At 45.2% G+C, this 21,249-nt stretch overlaps 1 protein-coding gene across 1 annotated transcript in view; it reads right to left on the minus strand.

The window, feature by feature from the left end:
- Positions 1–21,249, minus strand: part of GALNT18 (UDP-N-acetyl-alpha-D-galactosamine:polypeptide N-acetylgalactosaminyltransferase 18) — a 468,442-nt gene that overhangs the window by 208,408 nt on the left and 238,785 nt on the right. Inside the window, exon 3 of the mRNA XM_006873014.1 lies at positions 15,865–16,031. Coding sequence (XP_006873076.1) covers positions 15,865–16,031 — 167 coding nt within the window. The remainder of the gene's footprint in view (positions 1–15,864; positions 16,032–21,249) is intronic.

A 21,249-nucleotide genomic window follows, 5' to 3' on the forward strand; every position in this document is an offset into this window, starting at 1 on the left:
AGAAAGTGGAAACTCATGCCACAAAGATTAAATAGCAACCCTGAGTGTTCTTTTTAGAGAAAATAAAATCATTTCAGACAGTGTCTCAGCCCCACACCTGACCAGCGCAGGTCAGGCAAACAATTTTGTTTTCTTTGATTCTTTACATTCGTTTTCATTTTTAAGCCAAATGAAATTTGACAACACAGACAAGCTTGCAGATACACTCTGTTCACAGAAAGGGGAAGGCTATGACTTAGCCAGACACATCTTTCAATGCTGGAGAAAAAAAATGATCTTTTCTTCAGTGTCTCACTACCTGAGGGCAAATGTGGGGAGTTAAGGCTGCCACTGTGCGGTCTGGCATTAAAGTCTGCCCTACATTGCTGGAATGTTCTGTCATATCAGTGAGTGCCATTTGGTGATAAGTTAACTCCTCCCAGCATCTGGGTAGAGGACCCTTTTGTCAACTCCTCTTCTCATCAGCAGGACCCTCCGATCAATTCCCCTTTAAGACCCAGGTCAGGACACTATGCCAGGGAATGCTGGGAGTCTGGCCTTCACCATTAACCCTGCAGGAGATGCTCCTTTTAATTTCCATTTGGCTTGGAACCCATGTAAATGCAGAAACCTGACCTCATTTCTAATTCATTTCTGTCACCCCATCACATTCACCAAGTGAGGTAGGGTTCAAAGATTCCGGTTTGTAAACATCCAACTTCACACTTCTTTCCCCAGATGAAAGAAACATGGATCTAGGTTTCATTCCTGGCCCTCTTTCTGCTTTGAAATGCCAAGGTTATTTACTTCCGGATGACAGTCACCACATCAAACAATTACCACACATTTTTTACTGGGTTCTTGCTATGTGTCAGGCTTGGAGCTAAGTGCCTTCCATCCTTATCTCACTCTCTGATATAAATGCTTAATAATGAGCACATTACAGAGGAAGCAATCATGAGTAGGAGACAGGTGGGAGGGAGAAGTTTCCACAAAGGATGCCTGAGATAAACAGCATCTCAAAACAGGCGTCTATTTCCCAACCCAGGAGACAATATGGTGCACAGCATTCCCAGTGTGGCCCCTGGAGCCTGGTAGTCTGAGTGCTATGTACATGAGTGTACGTACATGTACATATGTGTGTACATGAGTGAGGGAACAGAAACTGTGTAAGTCCCTGTGGGTCTGAGTAGACAGATGAGGCAGCCACTAGGAGGGAGAAATGGAGTTGGTTCTCCCACCTACGGTCCCTAAGAATCAGTTAGGGTCTGGTGGGAAAAAAAAAATCCAGGAACCACCTGTAAGATTAGATTTCTGTTGACATTTAGCATAAGGAGGCTCCACACCTGCACCATCTGGCCCCAGTAATTGTTCCAGCTTCCCACCTTCCCAACACTGTTTCCAGCACGATCTCTCATTATCACCATCAAACAAAGGGACTGTTGATCTCCAACCTGAGAAAAACCCATTGCCATATAGTCACTGACTCACAATGACCCCATATGTGTAGAACTACTCTTTATAAAAGGAGCTCTGGTAGTGTTGTTGTTGTTGTTAAGTGCCGTCGAGTCAGTTCCGACCCATAGCGACCCTGTACAGGGTTTCCGAGGGTGTAAATCTTTACGTGGTTACGAATCAGGCTGCAAACCGCAAGGTCGGCAGTTCGAAACTACCAGCTGTTTCAAGGGAGAAAGATGAGGCTTTCTGCTTCTGTAAAGATTTACAGCCTCGGAAACCCTGTATAGGGACACTATGAGTCAGAACCGACTCCACAGCACATAACCACAACAACAACTCTTTATAAGATTTCCAATGGCTGTCCTCTTATGGCAGTAGATTGCCAGGTCTTTCTTCTGTGGTGCCAATGGGTGGATTTGAACCACCAATCTTTTGGTTAGTAGTTGAGTGCAAGCTGTTTGTACCAACTGGGACCTTTAGCTGCCCCAGAAGCTCTGAAAAGTTAACTGTGAAGCAGCCACTCCCTGCTCTCACATTTATACTGAGCATCTGACCCTAGGATTGCTAGAGGGCACCTGAGTCACTGCATGGTTTGGGGCAGCCTTTCAGGAAATTGATTCCAACAGAAAGCATTCCATACTCCAAAGAGCTGAATGCCAGAGGAAGCATTTGATTGATTGGGCTTTGAGTTATTGTAAATGTTTAGGGAAACAGAAAGAGGAACTCCGTTTATCAGGACTTACTGTCGGTACCAGCATTTGTCTTTTCAAACGGCTGAGTAAGGTAGGCTGAGGGCCAGGTGTGGACATGGAGACCTGACTGTGGCTGCAATGCAGACACAGAAAGTGTGTCCTTGGCCTTTCATGGGGACAGCTTGCCTCCCAGCTGCCAGCAGCAGGGTCCCTCCCATAGGGTGGGAGACATCTCCTGAGCACTCTCTTACCAGGTTCAAAGTTTCAGTTTCTGGAATTTCCCCTTCGACAGATGGTCACAGAGCTGACCAGAAGAAAAGAGGCTCTTTGTATTTGTTGATACAGTGTATTTTGTATCACTGGTCACCTTGGCTAATCTGTAAAGCAAATTGGTGCAAAGCCATCTTGCTGTGGTCTGACACAGGGACTTATGAGCTGAGGAGAAGGAACTCCCAGCATCCACGTGCTTAGTAGGGAATTTCTGAGTCCCTAAGGAAGGTTTCTACTTTCAGGTGAAGAGGCTGTAAAGGGGTCATGGCTCCCCACCTATTGGCTGAGTGGTCTGCTGGGGGCCAGCAGAATGGCTGGTAAGAGTGGAAGAGAAACCAATCATATGCAGGAGCTGGAGCTAGCCCACAGCTTAGGATCAGCTGCCCTTGAGTCAACTCGGAGTCATGGGAACTCCAGTTCCGTGGCTGATGTTTCAGAATAGACCACAGGTCTTTCTTCTGCAGTGCTGCTGGGTGGACTATATCCTCCAACTTTGGTTAGCATTTGTACCACCAGGAAACCTTGGCTATTCCCAGGCACCATGAACTAATGATGCTCATTTCAGTGGGAGGGGCCTGCCAACAAGAGGCCCCAATCTCCAGGATGCAGAAAGCCAAGAGGGCAGCAACATCTAGACTCCAGGTAGATAAGACCATGGAATCAGGGTCCCAGTATGGAGGTACCAGAAGCTAGGTCTCATCCCTCCAGGAAGATCCATCGTAGGAGGGAGTCTGCACCCAGCTAAGGGGGGCTTCAGAGCAAAGCTCTATCAGAGCAGTGACTGCAAGTTGGTGGGGAACAAAGGCAGAAGGCCAAGTGTTGAAACAGGTCAGAGAAGGTTTAGAAAGCTGAAACACAGGGGGTCTGTTGGTTCAGGGAACTCGTCCCAGGCTGCATCAGCTCAGTCAGGCCAGGCGGCCCACTTGGGAAGCAGACAGTGCTGGTCTCGTCTCCTGTAGTGGTCAGGACTAGCCAAGCAACTAGCTAGCACATGGCACCTTGGTGTGAATTATACAAAGGCTCCTGCTCTGCAAAACCCAATTAGAAAAGGACACTTCCGAGACAGACTCAAACTAGGATGAATGGTTTGCAAATGCAGAACCTGGGCTAGATTTTATACCCTTGCCTGGGGACCTCCAGGTAGAGGACACAACCTGCAGAAACACATGTGGCAGCCCTGAGGTTAGTTCAGAAATTGACCTGGTTGAGTCTGTCAGAGACATGTATCTGTTTCCACCACTACTCATCGGCACTGGCCAAAGTACGGTGTTTGTTGTGGGGTCAGGGCTCAAGTGGGCAAGGAGAGGTGGCATTTGCTATCCAGAGTGGCCAGGAGCTCAAAAGTCATACAAGCCATTTCTTGAGGGAGTGTTGAGATCTGTGGCCATGTCAAAAGTACCTCTCAGGCCTGGGATGTGTGATGTGGCTAGTAGAGGCAACCCCCGGCAGTGAGGAGCCAAAGTAGGTAGTTCTAGGACTCTTGCAGAAAGCAGTATTGGAATACATAAACATGGCGACTGGGTCCCCACTGCCAGTTTTGTGGCTGGGTCAGCCTGATCAAATGGATCAAAGGCATGGGGTGGGGTAGACATGAAGCGCTTGGCTGAGAGGGCTGGGAAAGGCCCCATCGCCTGGATAAACACCTTTAAGCTGTTTGAGACTTGGCTGTAATTCGATTAGCTATATGGGATTCTGTAAGCTCCATAAAGCACAATACTGTTGGACCATTTTATCCTCTGCTTTTTTTTAAAATTGTTCTGATTATTCCAGCTGCATGCAAAGCTGTTGGTATTTTTACAGCCTGGAATGAGCATCTCTAGTGTAGGACAGCATCTTTGAAACATTAAACAATGATTAGGCAGGCTCTGGGCCAAGGGATGATGGGGATTTTGCAAGGAGTGGCGGGGGGAGGGGGAGATAGGGTTACCCAGCAGCTGGTGGCAAGCAATTGGGGAGCTCTCATTCCATTTCATCATTACACTATGATTTCCTCCACCAACAATTAAAACTAACAATGATTCACAGTGGCTTGTTCTCAGCATTCTGGAGGTGACTCCAGGTAGTGGTGGGTGGTAGAAGACACTCAACCCACTGTTAGGGTGATTCACACATCACGTGCTTACACAAGTACACATGAGCCCAGGCGTGCACGTTTGCCCACATCTGTCTGTCACTGCACAAATGCACAGACACACACAGGTTCACACCTACCCACACGTGTGCCCATATACAGAGAGACACACACATAGACATGCCTGCCTGCCTGCAAATGTGCTCCGCATGCATACACACACAGAGACATGCCAACTTCTCTCAATCTCAGAGGAAACAGGAAGCTGCCTCCCTCTCACAAGGTGACCCGAAGCATGGCTGCCAATGCTTCCATTAGCTCTCAACCCAGACAGGAAGCCTAGGAGCCCCCGTGTAACACGTCTTTTCTTATTGAAGTCCAGGCAAAGCTCCAGGGATGAGACAGTCAGCCTTTTGCTTCTTTTACCTCATCCTTCACTGGTCCTGCTGTTCTCCCCAGAGAGGAAGAACGGAAGCAAATGAGGACAAAATTCCAGAAGTCTTTTGAAATGAGAGAACCAGCATGCAGCAGAGGCAGGTTTGCTTAGTAGTCAAGGGCCCAGGCTCTGAACCCACGCAGCCTGACATGAAATCTCACCTCTGAGTGACTTTGGATAACTTCCTTATCTTCTTGGTGCCTGTTTCCTTGTCACATTAAATGATGGATAGTAGAGGTACCATTATTGTAGAATAGTGATTCATTTATGTAAAGTACTTAGAAGGTCTCTGGCACATCTGCAGTGCTCCAGTTGGCTTCCCCAAAGTCACTAGACTGATTCAGTGCCTCATCAGGACTCTGTCGACCTGGGAGCACAGGGAATCACTCCAGTCTGAGGTCAAATGCAGAGAAGTGGGGGTCAGAGTACACCTGGGTAGAGTCAAGCTGAAGTGGGAGGTGGTGATACCAGGGGCCTGAAAGCCAGTAGATCCAGGATCCTGGCTCTCACCTGTAGACAAAAGGGTTATACAAGAGTGTGACCTTTGTTGGGGCTCTGGGACACAGGCTTGCCATTTTAGTGGGAGGGGCTCATTTGGGCTGTGGCTTGCCCTCCCCAAGAAGCAGTGGGGTGGGCTCATTTGTAGGAGTAACCAGGCAAGAAGGAACCCATATCCACATGTCCTCTAGGTGCCTAGCCACGTGATGAGTGGATGAAGTGGTTCCATCACAGAGAAGCTGGGTTTGAGTCCCTGTCTTACCACTTCCTGCCAATGTGAGCCCTTTTTAATCTCTCTGATATTTCATTTTCTCATATATAAAGTAAAGATGCCAACCACATCTACTTCACGAGGGAATTATATTATCAACAAAGTGTATTGAGTGATTAGTGTGCGCTAGGCACTGGGCTTGTTGTTGGGAACTGAACTGACCAGTACTGTGTACCCTATCCACAGTGCCCTGTCACTCTAGTGAAAAAAGAGCCTGTGTCCATGCCATTTGGCCAGCAACTATGCAGCAATTTCTCTCTTTGCCCAAATAAGCTGAAAACGTATGCCCATGCAAACCCCTGCACATGATAGCAGCATTAGCCATAATTGCTGAGAAAGCAATTGAGCTGTCCTTCTGCGGTGGATGAAGAAACGAATTGTGGTACATCTATACAATGGAGTATTATTCAGCAATAAATGAGCTATGGCGTTATGGGAACACATGCAGGAACTTTAAATGCATATTGCTATTTGAAAGCAATCCATCTGAAAAAAACTACATACCGTATAATTTCAACTATATGAATTGTTAGAAAAGGCAAAAGTATAATAGTAAAAAAAGACCAGAGATTGCCTGGGGTGCTGAGATCAGAGGAGAGAGATGAATCGGGGAAGAATAGGGCATTTGCAGAGCAGTGAAACCTCTATACATGGCATTAAGCATTTGTTAAACCCATAGGGCTCCACAACACAAAGAGGGGATACTAATGCAAATGATGGTCTTCAGTTAATCACAGAGTCCCAACATTGGTTTATGAATTGTGATAACTGGACCACGGCAATGCAAACTGTTAATCACAGAAGAAACTGTGCAGGTGGGACAGGTGGTATGTGGCAACTCTCTGAAAACCTAAACTGCTCTAAAAAATAGTATTTTTAAAAACAGTCACTAAAGAAATATCTCCCTACCCCCAAAAAATCTGCCAAAAAAAACCCCACAACAAAGGATAAAACATGAATGAGTATCATGTGTGTTGGTCTAATGTCTGATTTAATGACTAATCACCAAAAAACAAATCAAATTGAGGAGAAAAAAAAAGAAACGTGGCAAGACTATTCCCAGTCAACAAGAACAAAAAGGAGAGAGAGAAATATTTGCATAAAGAAAGGTCTCTAGCTGACACAAACTATGTCCATCTGGTGACACACGGGTTAAGTGCTTGACTGCTAACCACACATTGGTAGTTGGAACTCTTCCGGAGGAATGCCCAGCAGTCTGCTTCTATAAAGATTACTGCTGTGAAGTGTCGTCAAGTCAATTCCCACTCACAGTGGCCCTGTATAGGATTTCCAAGGAGCAGCTGGTGAATTTGAACTGCCAACCTTGTGGTTCACAGCCCAGTGCACCACACCAGGAGTCAGCCTAGGAAATCTTAGGAGTCACTGTGAATTAAAAATCGACTTGATAGCCACTAACACCTAACTGAAAGACTGATGGTTTGAACCCATCCAGCAGCAGCTCCACAGAAGAAAAGACCTGCTGATCTATGTCAGTTACCATTACAGCTCCACGGCGGTGGTTGTGTACTACCAAGTTAGTTCTGACTCATACTGACCCCGTATTCAGTTTCTGAGGTTGTTCATCTTTATGGGAGCAGAAAATGTCATCATCCTTCTCTCGTGGAGCGACTGGTAGATGCGAACTACTGACCTTGTGGTTAGCAGCCTAGCTCGTAATCCACTATGCTACCAGGGCTCCTTTAGAGGGTTAAGCAAATCCTATGGAACAGTTCTACTCTGTAGCACACAGGGTTGCTACGAGTTAGAACTGACTCAACAGCAGCTAACAACATTCACATTCCCATCAATATTGACATAGTATAGATACAGTGATAGGGAGGAAGTCAAGGAGCTGTGGGCACACTGAGGGGACTCCCTGGCCAACCTGCGACAAGGGGCAGCAATGGGAGGACTTTCTGGAGGCTGTGGCACCTTGATGAATGAAGCTAAAAATGGGTTTGAGCATGGGAGGACAATCATTCCTAGAAGAAGGGTTGTTATTGTCAAGTGCTTTCAAGTCAGTTCCAACTCATAGCGACCCTGTATAGGGTTTCCAAGGAGCAGGTGGTGTGTTTGAACTGCCGATCTTATGGTTAGTGTCCAGTACTTATCCTACAATATATGCCCAGAGTCATTGTAACCCAAATCTGGGTTCCGTGACTGTGGCCCCCAGATCCATATACAATGCAATTGAGTAGAACTTAGGACTGGACCACAGAGAAGGAAGGAACCCTGTCTGGGAGTTAGAAGACCAGGGCCCTACCTACACTCTGCTGCTCCCTTAACATGGAACCCTGAAAAGTTTCTGCCTCTCTCAAATCCTCAGACTCCTCCTGGTGGTGTGTGTGTGACTGCTGGACCAAAATCAGTGGGTTCTGCTGGTATTGGCCATCGGTGTGCCCTGCTGACACTGTGTGTGTGTGGTGATGGGCAGATAGCTTTATTCTGCCTCTTGAGACCTGGGTCTAATTCTCTGCCTCCTCCTGACAATGGGTGTGGAAGGTATCAAACAAACTTGGCCAGTGCAAATGCTGGGTTCATGAATTAAGGCTATTTGATTTTGCCCAAGAGAGAATGTGCGACAATTCAATTCCAGCCCTTAAGTACGTGAACTGCTGAAATCCAACCTTTCTCTTGATTGAAAGCACCAGATGAGGACAAGCTGCATCAGCTGAATGTCATGGCCAACGAAAAGCACATCAAAATCTCCAGGGAATGGGATTCTTAACAGAATATTTGTTATTTCCAGGGCTTTGATGTGTTTTTGTCATGAAACTCAAATTAATTTTGAAATTTCAAGTGGCATGAAAGAAGGATTTGAGGTTTATATGTTTATCAAAAGGGGGCATGAGTTGTAAAAAAAAAAGGAATACAGAGAAATTAAGTACAGCAATGGAAATTAATATTTTTCATAAATCGGGTGTCTGAACTATGGGATGGGGTAACTCTGAAAGGTGGTCAAGGAGCCTAAAAGGGCCCACGTCCATCAGACACCTGCTATATACCAGGTGCTAGAGTGACCTGTGTTTCTTCAATGAGCTCATGAAGTCCTCACAACAATGGGGAAGGGAAGATGCTGCACACATCCAGGAAACTGAACCCCAACACATCATTCTTCCCAGAGGCAATGCCATGCTACCTGGATCTTGACGTTGGTTTTATTGCAACAATGCATTTAGTCACTTCTTTCAAGGACCAAGTTCTCTTTGTATTTGCAGTCCAAGTGCTTAACCATATGCTTGGCACAAAGTATCTGGTCATCAAAAAGTTGTTAAATGATTGAATGAATGAATGACGTGATTGAGCAAGTCTGAATGCTGCTGGTGGTGGTGCCATCAAGTCAGTTCCGACCCATAGCGACCCTGTACAGGGTTTCCGAGGCTGTAAATCTTTATGGGAGCAGAAAGCTTCATCTTTCTCCCGCGGAACAGCTGGTAATTTCAAACTGCTGACCTTGCGGTTCACAGCCCGATTCGTAACCACTATGCTACTAGAGCTCCTTAGTATGAATGCTAGTATGAGTCAAAGGGAGAGATGATGCCTCTATCAGTTGGAAATCCTGGCACTTCCCTCTGGAGGTCTACAAAGGTTGAATCACTTAGTTTCCGCCAAAGACATTGGCCCAATTCAGATATGCTAAAAAAAAAAAAACATGGCCCAGCTGCTATGCTCTCACCATCTTCATGAGATAATTAGGAGAACCCAGGGGAGGGGAAGCATTGCCTCTGAGATACAAAACAGGCAGGACATGGCTTGGCTTTTCCTGTCAAGGATGCTTGTAGAGAAGTGGGAGGCTCAGGGATGGCCATCTGACACCCCAGAGATGAACTGAGCTCAGGCCAGGATGGGGTAATAGCACAAGAAACTTCCCTTTCAGAGATGTGGCAAGAAATCTCGATACCCCACCCAGGAAGAAATACTGCCCCAAGCAGTGCCTGCTCCCTGGGGCTAGCTTTGGGGGCATGCAGGAGGAGGCAGCTGTCCCAGGCTCACCAGCTGCAACACAGATGGAGATAACAATTAGAACCGTGACTCACAGACAGTGTCCCACTGCATGTATCAAATGTCCTGGAAAGGTTATTAAAATGTAGATTTCAGGCCTTGCCCCACACCTACAGATCAGGAATTCATTCATTCTTTCACTGAATCTGTAGTTAGTGAATACTTACAAGTACCAGGGCTATTCTAGGTGTTGGAGAAATAGCTATGAACGAACATACACCCCTGTCCTGGTACTGGTGGAGGGAGGCTGTGCAAATCAATAAGGGAAAGATTCTATAAGTTAGTATATCCGATGGCGAAAGACAAAGAACAGCAGAGAGGGGTAAGCAGTGGTAGAGGTAAGGACTGACATTTTACATGGAGGGTCCAGTGACAGCCTGGTAAGAAGGTGGGATTTGAACTTATAAAGGCAAAGGAGCAAGTTGTACAGATACAGAGGCAGGGTGGGGAAGAGAGTATTCCTGGGGAAGAGAGTATTCCCGGTGAAGTGCAGATGCCCTGAGGCAGAATGCACTTAGTATGAATCTCTGTATTTTTAATCAAGATCAAATATTAAGTTCAAGACTGCTACAACAGATTGACAAAATCATACATAGGATCCAGCCCCTGAAAAGTGGAACTTATTTAAGCAATCACTAAGGAGGCAGCAAACAGAGACTTGGACTCCTTACCAAGGACCACTGTGGAGCCTGAAGACTTTGACTTCTGGGAGGTCTAAAGAGGCTTTCTTGAAGATTAAGTGATTTACTACCCCTTTCCTGTGTCTCTGGAAATAGAGGCCTGATCCCGAAGTAAAGGTGGGCTTAGGGCACACATGTTGTTGTTGGTGTTAAGTGCCGTTGAGTCGATTCCAACCCATAGTGACCCTGTGTAGGGTTTCCAAGGAGCAGCTGGTGAGCTTGAACCACCGACCTTGCAGTTCAAACGACTTTGCAGTCTGACGCGTTAGCCACACCAGGACTATAGATCCTGTAATAAACTCCTGGGATGGAGGATTAGTAATGGAAACCCTGACAGCCCTCTAAAAGCAAACTGCCATCCAGTAGACGCCGTGTGCCTGTGTAGAGCTGTGTTCTATAGGGTTTTCAGTGAGTGATTTTTCAGAAAGACATCTTCCAAAGCACCTCTGGGTGGACTCAAACTTCCAGCCTTTCAGTAAGCAGCCTAGTTAGTGTGTTAACCTTGGCTACTCTTAAAGATTCTTAATGATGCACTGCTGTTGTTGTTGTTGTTAAGTGCCATCGAATCAGTTCCGACCCATAGCAACCCTGTATAGGGTTTCCGAAGAGCAGCTGGTGAGCTTGAACCGCCGACCTTGCAGTTCAAACACCTTTGAAATCTGGCACATTAACCCACAGTGCCACACCAGGACTTCAAAATGATTATGTTGTTGCTCAGTGCCATCAAGTCAATTTCAACCCATAGCAACACTGTGTAGGGTTTCCAAGGAGCAACCGGTGAGCTTGGACCACCAACCTTGCAGTTCAAACAACCTTTCACTCTGATGCATTAACCCACAGTACCACACCAGGACTACTACTGAATTTAGAATTTTAATGCCAAATTCTCTCCCTTCGTGCATTATCTCTTTCAAACCTCCAAGTGGCCCCTGAGATAGGAATTATATATCCAATTTTATAGATAAGTAAAATGGAGTTCACAGAGGTTAAGCACACACAGCTAGGAGGAAGAAAGGAAGAGCTACAGCTGAAAAGCTAGTCCAATGCCAAACCCTGGGCTCTTCCCACTGAAGCACACTGTTTCAGGAAGGAGAGAAAACCAAAGGGCATGCCTCTGAATAGTGGCTACATGTGAGCTCTCTTCGTCACCATCACACTACTGCTGCTGTCCTTAGTTTTATTCCTGACGTTTTAACTTAGCACCTTGCAGCCTATGTGAAGCTTTCCTACCCACTCTTTCCTGTTATTGAAGATTCTATTAGGTAGCCAGGGTGAGGTAGGATCTAATGTCCCCATATGTTATTGTTGTTTGATGTCAAGTAGGTTCCAACTCATAGCAACCCTGTATAGGATTTTCACATAGAGGCTGATGGCTTTGAATAGACAACCTTGGAAGTTAGGAATCCAGTGCTTATCCTATAGCAGGACTCCAATGTCCCCACATAGTAAAGGCCAAAGTCCCACAGCTAGGAAGTAGCAGAAGTGAGGCTGGGAGGCGAATCCTCCTAAGTTTCATTCCAATTTTGCATCTGTCTGCAGAACTTGTTAATGTTTTGATCCATCATTCCCTACATTTCCTGGACCGGGTAGGGTCCTTCAAGGAAGGTTTGTTGAGCTGAGTTGGCCTGACTAGTGCTCAGTAGAAGTCCTGTGCTTAGAGAGATGATGCCCAAGGGAGGTGGTCCCTAAGAAGGGGCTCATGCCAGATAAAGCCATAGGCGCTTCCCTCGAGTCAGGCTGGGCCCATCTGGAGGAAAGGTCCTGCAGCTGTGTCTTGAAGTCAAAGATGGTGCATTTTTTCTATGAGCCACAGTCTCAAGAGTATGTTGCTTGTTCTCAGGAGTTCAGCTCAGGCTGGCCTAGGGGAGCCCCATTACTGGTCACTTCCATAGCTCCTTCCCCACAGAGGTACCCTTCTGAGCTCCAGGTCCTGTCTCACCATGCCCTAGACTCTGCCTTTACTGGGTGCTGCAACTGAGCCCTATTACTCTGCTTGTCTCTCCATCCCCTCATCTGTTCTGCCTGAATGGGAGAAAGATGGACCTTTTCTTCTTAGAGCACTGCCATCCCTACCATCCATACACTATGACTTGTACTGCCACCTGCACCACCAACAACTCCACCATCATACCCCCACTACTAAGATGACACCAACCAACAATCTACAAGGCAGCGGCCAAGGAGCGCCATTTATGCTAAAACGAAATGATGCTTCTTAGAAAGAGTCATTGTTTCTATGCCCAGGATACTAAGCTCTCCTCAGGGTGCCTGCTTCCCCCAACCACCCTACCCTCACCAACAAAATCACTAGATGTGAAGCCTAAGCCCCCAAGTTTCTTAAAAGCTCCCCAAGCCATTCTTGTGCAGTAAATCTTGAGAATAACCTGACTTAAAAAAAGAGAGGAAAAACATACAACAAAACAAAATACAATGGAATAAAATACCGAAGAACAGAATAGAAAACATCAGAGTGCTTTACACATTGCAAGACTATTGTTTCTAAGACACTTTGTTTCAATCTGCATTGTATGGGTAAGTATGTCATAAAGATCACAAATGAAAATGAATTTCTTGCTGTTGTCGTTGTTGTTGTCAGGTGCCATCGAGTCGGAACTAACTCATAGCGACCCCATGCACAGCAGAACGAAACAATGTCTGATCCTGCGCCAACCTCACTACCACTGCCACACTTGAGTCCATCAATGATGCCACCTGGCTGATCCATCTCGTTGGGGGTCTTCCTCTTTTTCTCTGACCCTCCACCCTACCCAGCATGACATCCTTCTCCAACGATTGTTTCCTCCGGACAATATGTCCAATATTTCTTGCTGAGGATTATATAAAAAAATAAAGACATGTCTCCAGTTTCGATAGTTCATGACTTTCCTGTACAGACAAAAATCCCTGAAAGAAGCATCTGCCTCATCACCTGCCCTTCACCTTCATCTTCACCTGGCTCCTGCAGCCCTTATTCAGAGCATCCCACAATAGCTTCTTGCAGAGGTTCCCACATCTTTCTCAGAACCCTGTTCCTACCTACTAGTGCTGGTGTTGTTAAGTGCTGTGCAGTCAGTTCCAACTCATCGTGACCCTGTATAGGGTTTCCAAGAAGCGGCTGGTGGGTTTGAACTTCCAACCATGTGGTTAAAAGTCCAGTGCTGATCCTACAGCATCATGTCAGGACTCTTACCTACTAGTGGATTTGGCCAAATAAATGACTTTCCTATCCAGGGATTTTTCTGTGCACATCCAGATAAGAAACCCTGGTGGTATAGTGAATTAAGCATTAGGCTGTCAACTGCAAGGTTGGTAGTTCAAACCCACAAGTCGCTTTGTAGGAGAATGATGAGGCTGTCTGCTCCTGTAAAGGTTGACAGTCTTAAAAACCCAATGGAGCAGTTCCACTTAATCATAGAGGGTTATTATAAGTCAAAATCAACTCGATGGTTTGGCTTTCTGAGTCCAGGTTCTCTAGCCGCTCCTTCTCTGTCACTCAGTGGCTACTTCTCTTCCTCCAATTCCTAAATGCCTTACACACAGATTCTCTCAAGTATTTTTTTGTTCTTTCAGTTTCTCTCTGTTTGTTCTCTCCTTCCAGTCAATGCTTCAATTATTCTGTGCAAGAAATGCCAATGCCACATTTCCCCAGTTTTCTCTCTTGAACTCTAGTTCTGCAGCTATGTCAGCCGTCTGGAAACGAGATGGGGGCTAGGGGTCAGAAACAATACTGACAGTCATGCATCATGCCACTGTAGGCAGGTATGGAAAGCAAGGGAAGGCTTATCTGCATTTGACAGAGGAAGAAGCTGAGACTGAGAGGGTTAGGGGCATTTCTGTGGTCTCTTATCCAGTAACAGTAGAGAAGGTCCTAGAACCCATGACATCATTCCAGAGTTCTTCCTTTCACACAATGTTCAGGGAATTCAGCATGCACAAAGGCCAGTTTTTCATATGGATTAAAGACAAGGTGGAAACTTTGAGGACATTATGAGGTTCCTACCATGGGGAATATGTGAAGAGCTCTAAGATTTCTTCTTCCTGGTACTTCACGCTCTTTTCTCATTCTTTATGTGAGGAAATGTAGCAGAATGGGCCCTAGAGAGGCCTCTTTTTTGGAGGATGTCCTCACCAAGACAAGGATCAAGATGGTCCTTCATCCTTGCCTTCTTACAATTTAAGAGGTATAGCCCAGAGTAAGGGAGTAATGGGCAGGCTAATCAGGCTGTCCTCAAGTTAGCTTTGAGGAACTGAGAATTGTTTTATGGATTCAGCACATGGGAAACAAGCAGGGTGATGGTAGGGAGGGACTAGAAACATGGGAGTTAGGTTCCTCATTGTTGCCTTCTATAAAACTGGGGTGTCTACTTCCTACCTTGAAAATCATCACTGCATACTTGCTGCTAAATTTGGATTTTCATTTTGTCATGTTGTAGAGCCATTAACAATGATTTGTAGCCACTGACCTTCAGAAAACTCTCAAATTTCTATCACAACACTGTTCCTACATTTCTAACTACATGATGATAAAATGAAAAAAAGAATATGCATTTATTCAGATGAAATATATTTCAATGATCTGATATGTTTTAATTTTCATTGGTAACAAAGCACAAATTGTTCATTTGAGCTTCTCATTACAATAGCTCATACACTGGAGAATTGTCTACCTGACCCAGAGAGAGCTCTAAAGAGATGCCCAGTGATTCCATAAGTCAATGACCCAGCAGCCATTGAAAATTCATGCATTATTAGAAGCATATCCATATAAAAAAATACTACTAAGTATACTGGTTTTTAAACTGTCTCAATCTATGTGTTCTATGTGTGGGGGTTTTATATATATATATATGGAATTAGAGGTCATGGAATCAGAAGCCAAGGAAAGAAGTACCTGGTAATGGCTAGAGATGGGGAGATAGTGATGTGAAGGCTTCAACAAGGAGTTTGCAGGCTACCTGGGGAACTGGTAGACCCCTGATGGAACAGAGAACCTCCAGCAAAGGGATTAGACACTCAACGGCTCCACTGCTGTTCGTGGGTGACACATCCAGTACCATCCCTATCATCCATACCATAGGAAGGACTTCTACCATGGCCTGCACCATCAACAGCTTCACCATCATCACCGCCCTACTAAGATGGCATCAACCAACAATCTTACAGGGCAGAGGCCAAGGAGCACTATTTATGATAAAATTAAATGATGCTTCATAGAAAAAGTCACTGGGAATATTTCTTGTGGACCTGGTGAGGGAGGAGGACAGGGTTTTATAATGTGTAGTGTATTATAGTAGAATATTGGAGGAGAAAGTGGTTGACCAATGAGGTAAAGCTTGGGGTGGGGGTCTCTCTGGGATGTAGAGAGGGTGTACCTAGAGGAAGGAACCTACCAAAGCAGAGTCCACCATGAGTCTTTCCTCTCTGAGGAGATATCCCATTTAAGGAACAGCCCTGAAGAGAAGCTGAGCCCTCTGCTCCGATGTCAGCCAGGGAGGTTGGACACTCACCATTGCTGCTATTGTCATCCACAAGTATGATCTCCTTGAGCAAGTGTGAAGGCGTGCGTTCAATGGCTGAGTGGATAGAGCGCAGCAACACGGAGAGAGCTTCATTGACGAAGATGAACACAATGCTCACCTCTGGCAGGCTGTCGGGGAATGAGAGGTTGCGGCACCTGGAAGGGATTAAGATCAGCCAGACTCAGATCTGTCAGTGACTAAGGCCAGGCTCACTCCAGGTACTAGCCCACCCAAGTCTCAGCTTCAGCTCTGCTGGAGGGCTCAGAGTCCAGATTCTTCCCAGGGCTTCTTCTCTGATACCATTAAGATTAGATATGTGTATATGAAAGACAGGCTCACAGCCACGAAAACTGGCCACAGAGGCTGAATCTGCCACTGAGTCACCCAACTAACTAACTCTAGTCCTAACCCTAACCCAGAATGAATAGGTGGTAGGCTAAGGCTTACTTACTTTGGACATCAGGAAAGATCAATTACTAGAAAAGGACCTTAATTATTGGTTAAGGTCAACAAAAACAAGGAGATCCTTAACAGACAGATTGACAATAGTGGCAACAACGGACTCAAGCATACCAATAAGCAGGCTCGGCACTGGGCAAGGTTACAGTCCATTATGCATAAGGTTGCCATGAGTCGAGTTGGAGTCCATTCAATAGCAACTAACAACAGCAACCACAGTTGGACAGTTGTACCACGAACACTTAGTACAGTGCTTGGCACCTAGTGGAACTCACTGGAAGAATGACCAACATTTCCAAAATGGCAGCCAACACCAAGGTGAGTGCAAGCCTTGGGTGACTAGCCAAAGGAGAGAAATAGGCTTCCTCTCCAGAACTCCTACTGCCAGATGCCACCCTCTTTCATTCGGGAAGACACAGTGCCTCTAACCTCCTTGGACTGCTTTCAGAACCAGTCAGAGTCTCAACATAATTGCAGAAGGAACTTGGCAGCCACCAAGTCCAGTCTCATGTGGCAGATGAGGACACTAACACTCAGACAGGCTGAGTCCCCCAACCTATAACTGTACTCTGAGTCAGCTGCCAAGCTAGAATCCAAACTCTGGTCTTCTGACAGGAGAAATGACCACAGAGGGGTGAGGCCAAGTGTCCTGTTTGCCTCTAGCTTCATGGAAAGACAAAAGCAATTTGGAAGTCTCTTATCTTAAGGACATGAGAGGCAAAATCATAGAAGGCTTCATGCAATGGCCATTTTAAGAGAAACATTAACCCTGAAATCAAGCTCTCGAAAGTCTAGACAGTAAGAAGTACATGGCTCCCGAGGACATGCCCAACTCCTTCCCCTGCCAAGCATAGCCATTGTGCGCAGAAAACCATTCCTGGTGCCCTTTCCTGGCTAGAACTAAGCGATGTTTCAGAAGGCACCAGCCTCCCGTCTTCAGTATAGCTGAATGAGAAGACAGAGCAACATTTGCAGGGCCTAGTCAGTCCCTATTCCAGGCATCTGTCCCAGGCTTGGAGAGGAGGCTGCCACTCCTAACACCTAGCACTGAAGCCCCTGAGGTCCAGGTCCCCAAGCGAGAGGTACATCCAGGTTAGAGCACACAATAATGAGCATAACTGCTCATCAGTAATTAAAGAATGTGCAGGAAAGGAATGAGCTGCTCTTCCTTAATGAGGCAGGGTGCAGGATAACCAGCACTGAGCAATTTGGAGAAATCACTGTGGGGCCCCAGTCTGCTTAAGAGCATGAGATTAATAAACTAAAATCACTGTCTCTATGGTTACCGGAAATTTACAGAAACTTCTCCCATTCTATTTCCAGCTCTCCTTCTCTCCCACCAAAGGGGGTTGGAGGAAGGGAAAGAGTTGAGCCTTTTCCCAAATAGGTTTCATATTTTATATTTTTTTGTAAATCCATCAAGCTATCAGATTGGTGTAGAATTCATTCACTCTAGCATTTATTCATGGAACAAGTATTTATTACTGTTCTAGGCACTGAGGCTTCAGCAGGAAGTGGACCGAGTTCCTGCCTTCATGGAGCTTATGCTTTGGTAATGGAAACAGACAAACACATTGTGGTGCAATGCTGTGTAAGTGCTAAGACAAAAAGAAACACGAGCTAAGGACAGCATGAGGTGGGGCAGCTGTTCTAGGAGTGGTTGGGAAGGCCTTTCTGAGGAGAGTTTAATCAGAAACCTACATGATGTGCAAAAGTGATGTGTGCAAAGTCAGTGGAGCTGAGGGAAGAGCCACTGTGGCTGAAAGGGGAGAAATGGAGGGACACGGCCCATTTAATTATACTGAAGGGAGAAAGGGGACAAAAGGGGAGAGAATTTAAAGGAGGAGAAACATTGAGATGTCATCTTTAAGCTCATCAGACCCTTTTCAAGTTTTTTTTGTGTGATATGAATGTGATTTTTATAAAAGCAATTATAAGACTTGTAGTTGTTGTTAAGTGTCGTCTAGTCGGTTCCAACCCAGAGCAACCCTGTATAGGGTTTCTGAGAAGTGGCTGGTGAGCTTGAACCACCGACCTTGCAGTTCAAACTGGCTTTTGCAGTACAGCACATTAATCCACAGTGCCACACCAGGACTCCAAGACTTATGGTTAGCAATGAAATACCTCCTTTTGGCTGGCACTTCTTTAGCTGTCAAGATTCCCCATTGGGCTTTCCTTGTTATTAGGTGCTATTGAGTCAATTTCAATTAATAGTGATCCCATGGCAGAGCTGTTGTTAAGTGTCATTATATTGTTAAGTCAGTTCCAACTCAATGATCCTATATAGTGTTTCCAAGATGCAGTTGGTGGGTTTGAACCTCCAACCTTGTGATTAGCTGTCCAGTGCTTATCCTACAGCACCACACCAAGACTCCATGACAGAGTAGAATTGCCCTGTAAGGCTTCCTAGTCTGTAATCTTTACAGAAGCAGATCACAAGGGCCTTTCCCCGTGGAAGTACTGGGTGGATTTGAACACTAGCAGTCAAGCATCAATCACTGTACCACCAGGGCTCCTTCACACTACCACTGCCACTGAGTCAGTTCTGATGCATAACCACTCTAGATGAGGATTCTGAGACTGTAAATCTTTACAGGAACACACAGTCTCATCTTTCTCCCAGAGGAGCGCTGGTGGTTTGATTTGCTGACCTTGTGATGAGCAGTACAATGCCTAACCCAGAGTCTATGGAGCCTCTTAGGCATGAAGAAATGACCAAGGTAAGCATTTAATACCCAACCTTCTTCTTGGTCACTGCACTTAAAAAATAATAACCAACATGGTCAAACTAATAGCACATAATGCTTAGTTTTCTTTCATCAATATATAACAAGTAGTTTCAACTGAGGTCAATCAATGGATGGATGCTCACTGTCCTCCCACAGATCCACCTGCAGTGGAGACTGTGCCCTTTGCCTCCCACTCAGCTTCACACGTTCCCAGGGGTATCCTTGACATTCTTAAAACCTCACTATTGGACGTCTAGATTGTTCTCAGGAGTGTTAGGGTTGACGGCTTTCTCCTACTCTCTTCCTTTCGAATTGTGAATACACCTCCAGTCTCTCCTTCCCTGTTGTTGCGATGTGCCATCAAGCTGATTATGACTCATGGCAACCTCAATTGGCAGAGTAAGACTGTCCTGGAGGGCTTTCTGGAATGTAACTTTTAGAGGGAAGCATGGTGGCACTAGAAGATAAGCACTGGACTACGAACCACAAGATCTGTGGTTTGAGCCTACCAACCACTCTGTGGGAAAAAGATGAGGCTTTCTGCTCCTGCAAAGATGTATAGCTTCAGAAACCCTACACAGGCTTGTTATGAGTCAGAATCAACTCTACAGCACTTGACAGTAGCAACAACAACCTTTAAGGGAGCATATTAGCAAGTCTTTCTCCTATGGAGCCGTTGCATGGGTTTGAACCACCAACCTTTCAATTAGCAACCAGATACCTAATCAGTGTCCCACCAGTGCCCCTTTTTGCTTCCTTCTGTTCCAAGTTTCATATTGCCCCACATGGCCCTGCCAGTCCTGATGGCTTGCTTTTCCCCAATCTGCACTGTAATGCTAAGTTTGTTTTACATGTTAAACTGTACTAATCACAATTTTCACATACAGATACAAGATATATATATATATTTTTTTTTTTAATATACAAGACACTTTTAGGCACAAGATTTTTTAATATAAAAACTCTTCTGAACATAACAGAGCACCTACTGTATTGTTCCATATTTGTATTTGTTTTTAACTGTCTCCTTGTATGATAATATAAATTCCTGACAGTAGGGACTTTGTTTTGCTATTGCGCTCCCTGCTCCTCCAAACTTAGACCAGAGTCTGGCACATATGAGATGCTCAGTAAATGTTTTTGGAATTAAAGAAGGTTCAGATCATTGTCTCCCATACATCTGCCAATTTGTCATACTGTGGTAGCTTGAGTGTTGTTTGTTATGATGTTGTTGTTAAGTGCCATTGAGTCAGTTCTGACCCATAACAACCCTGGACAGGGCTTCCAAGGAGTGGCTGGTGAGTTTGAACCAGTGACCTTGTGGTTTATATTGACTTTGCAGTCTAGTACATTAGCCCATAGTGCCACACCAGGACTCCGTCATTGTGATGCCAGAAGCTATATCACTGGGGTCACTCAAGATGGGTTTTTTCCAGTGGAGCTTTTAGACGAAGGAATAGGCAGTCTACTTCTGAGGGATAGGGTCTGAAAATCTTATGTTATGAATAGCAGTGAAACATTATGTGACATAGTGTCAGAAGATGCGCCCCTCAGATGGTAAGACACTCAAATTATGACTGAAGAAGAGCTGCCTCCTCAAGGCAGAGTTAACCTTTATGATATGGATGTAGTAAAGCTTCTAGGATCTTCATTTGCTGATGGGACATGACTTAAAATGAGAACAAACAGCTGCAAACATCCACTGATAATCAAAATGTGGAATGTATGAAGTATGAATCTAGGAAAACTGAAAGTTGCCAAAAATGAAACAGAAAGCATAGGGATCATTTGGATCTGACACTCATATTGTTTACTATGCCAGGAATGATGAGTTCAAGAAGAATGTCATGGCATTCATGATCAAAGGGACATTTCAAGATCTATCTTGAAATACAGTGCTGTCAATGATAGGATAATATCTATATGTCTACAGTAAAGACCAGGTAATAATATTATTATTCAAATTTACACACCAACCACCCAAGCCAATGACAAAGAAATTATTCTATCAACTTCTTCAGTCTGAAATTGATCAAATGTAAAATCAAGATGCACTGATAATTTCAGGCGCTTGGAATGTGAAAGTTGGAAGCAAAGTGGAAAGATCAGTAGTTGGAAAATATGACCTTGGAGATAGAAAGCCACTGCAGATTACATGATAGAATTTTGCAATACAAGCAACTTC

Source organism: Chrysochloris asiatica, unplaced genomic scaffold, assembly GCF_000296735.1.
Source record: "Chrysochloris asiatica unplaced genomic scaffold, ChrAsi1.0 scaffold00219, whole genome shotgun sequence".
In the NCBI taxonomy this organism is placed as follows: domain Eukaryota; kingdom Metazoa; phylum Chordata; class Mammalia; order Afrosoricida; family Chrysochloridae; genus Chrysochloris; species Chrysochloris asiatica.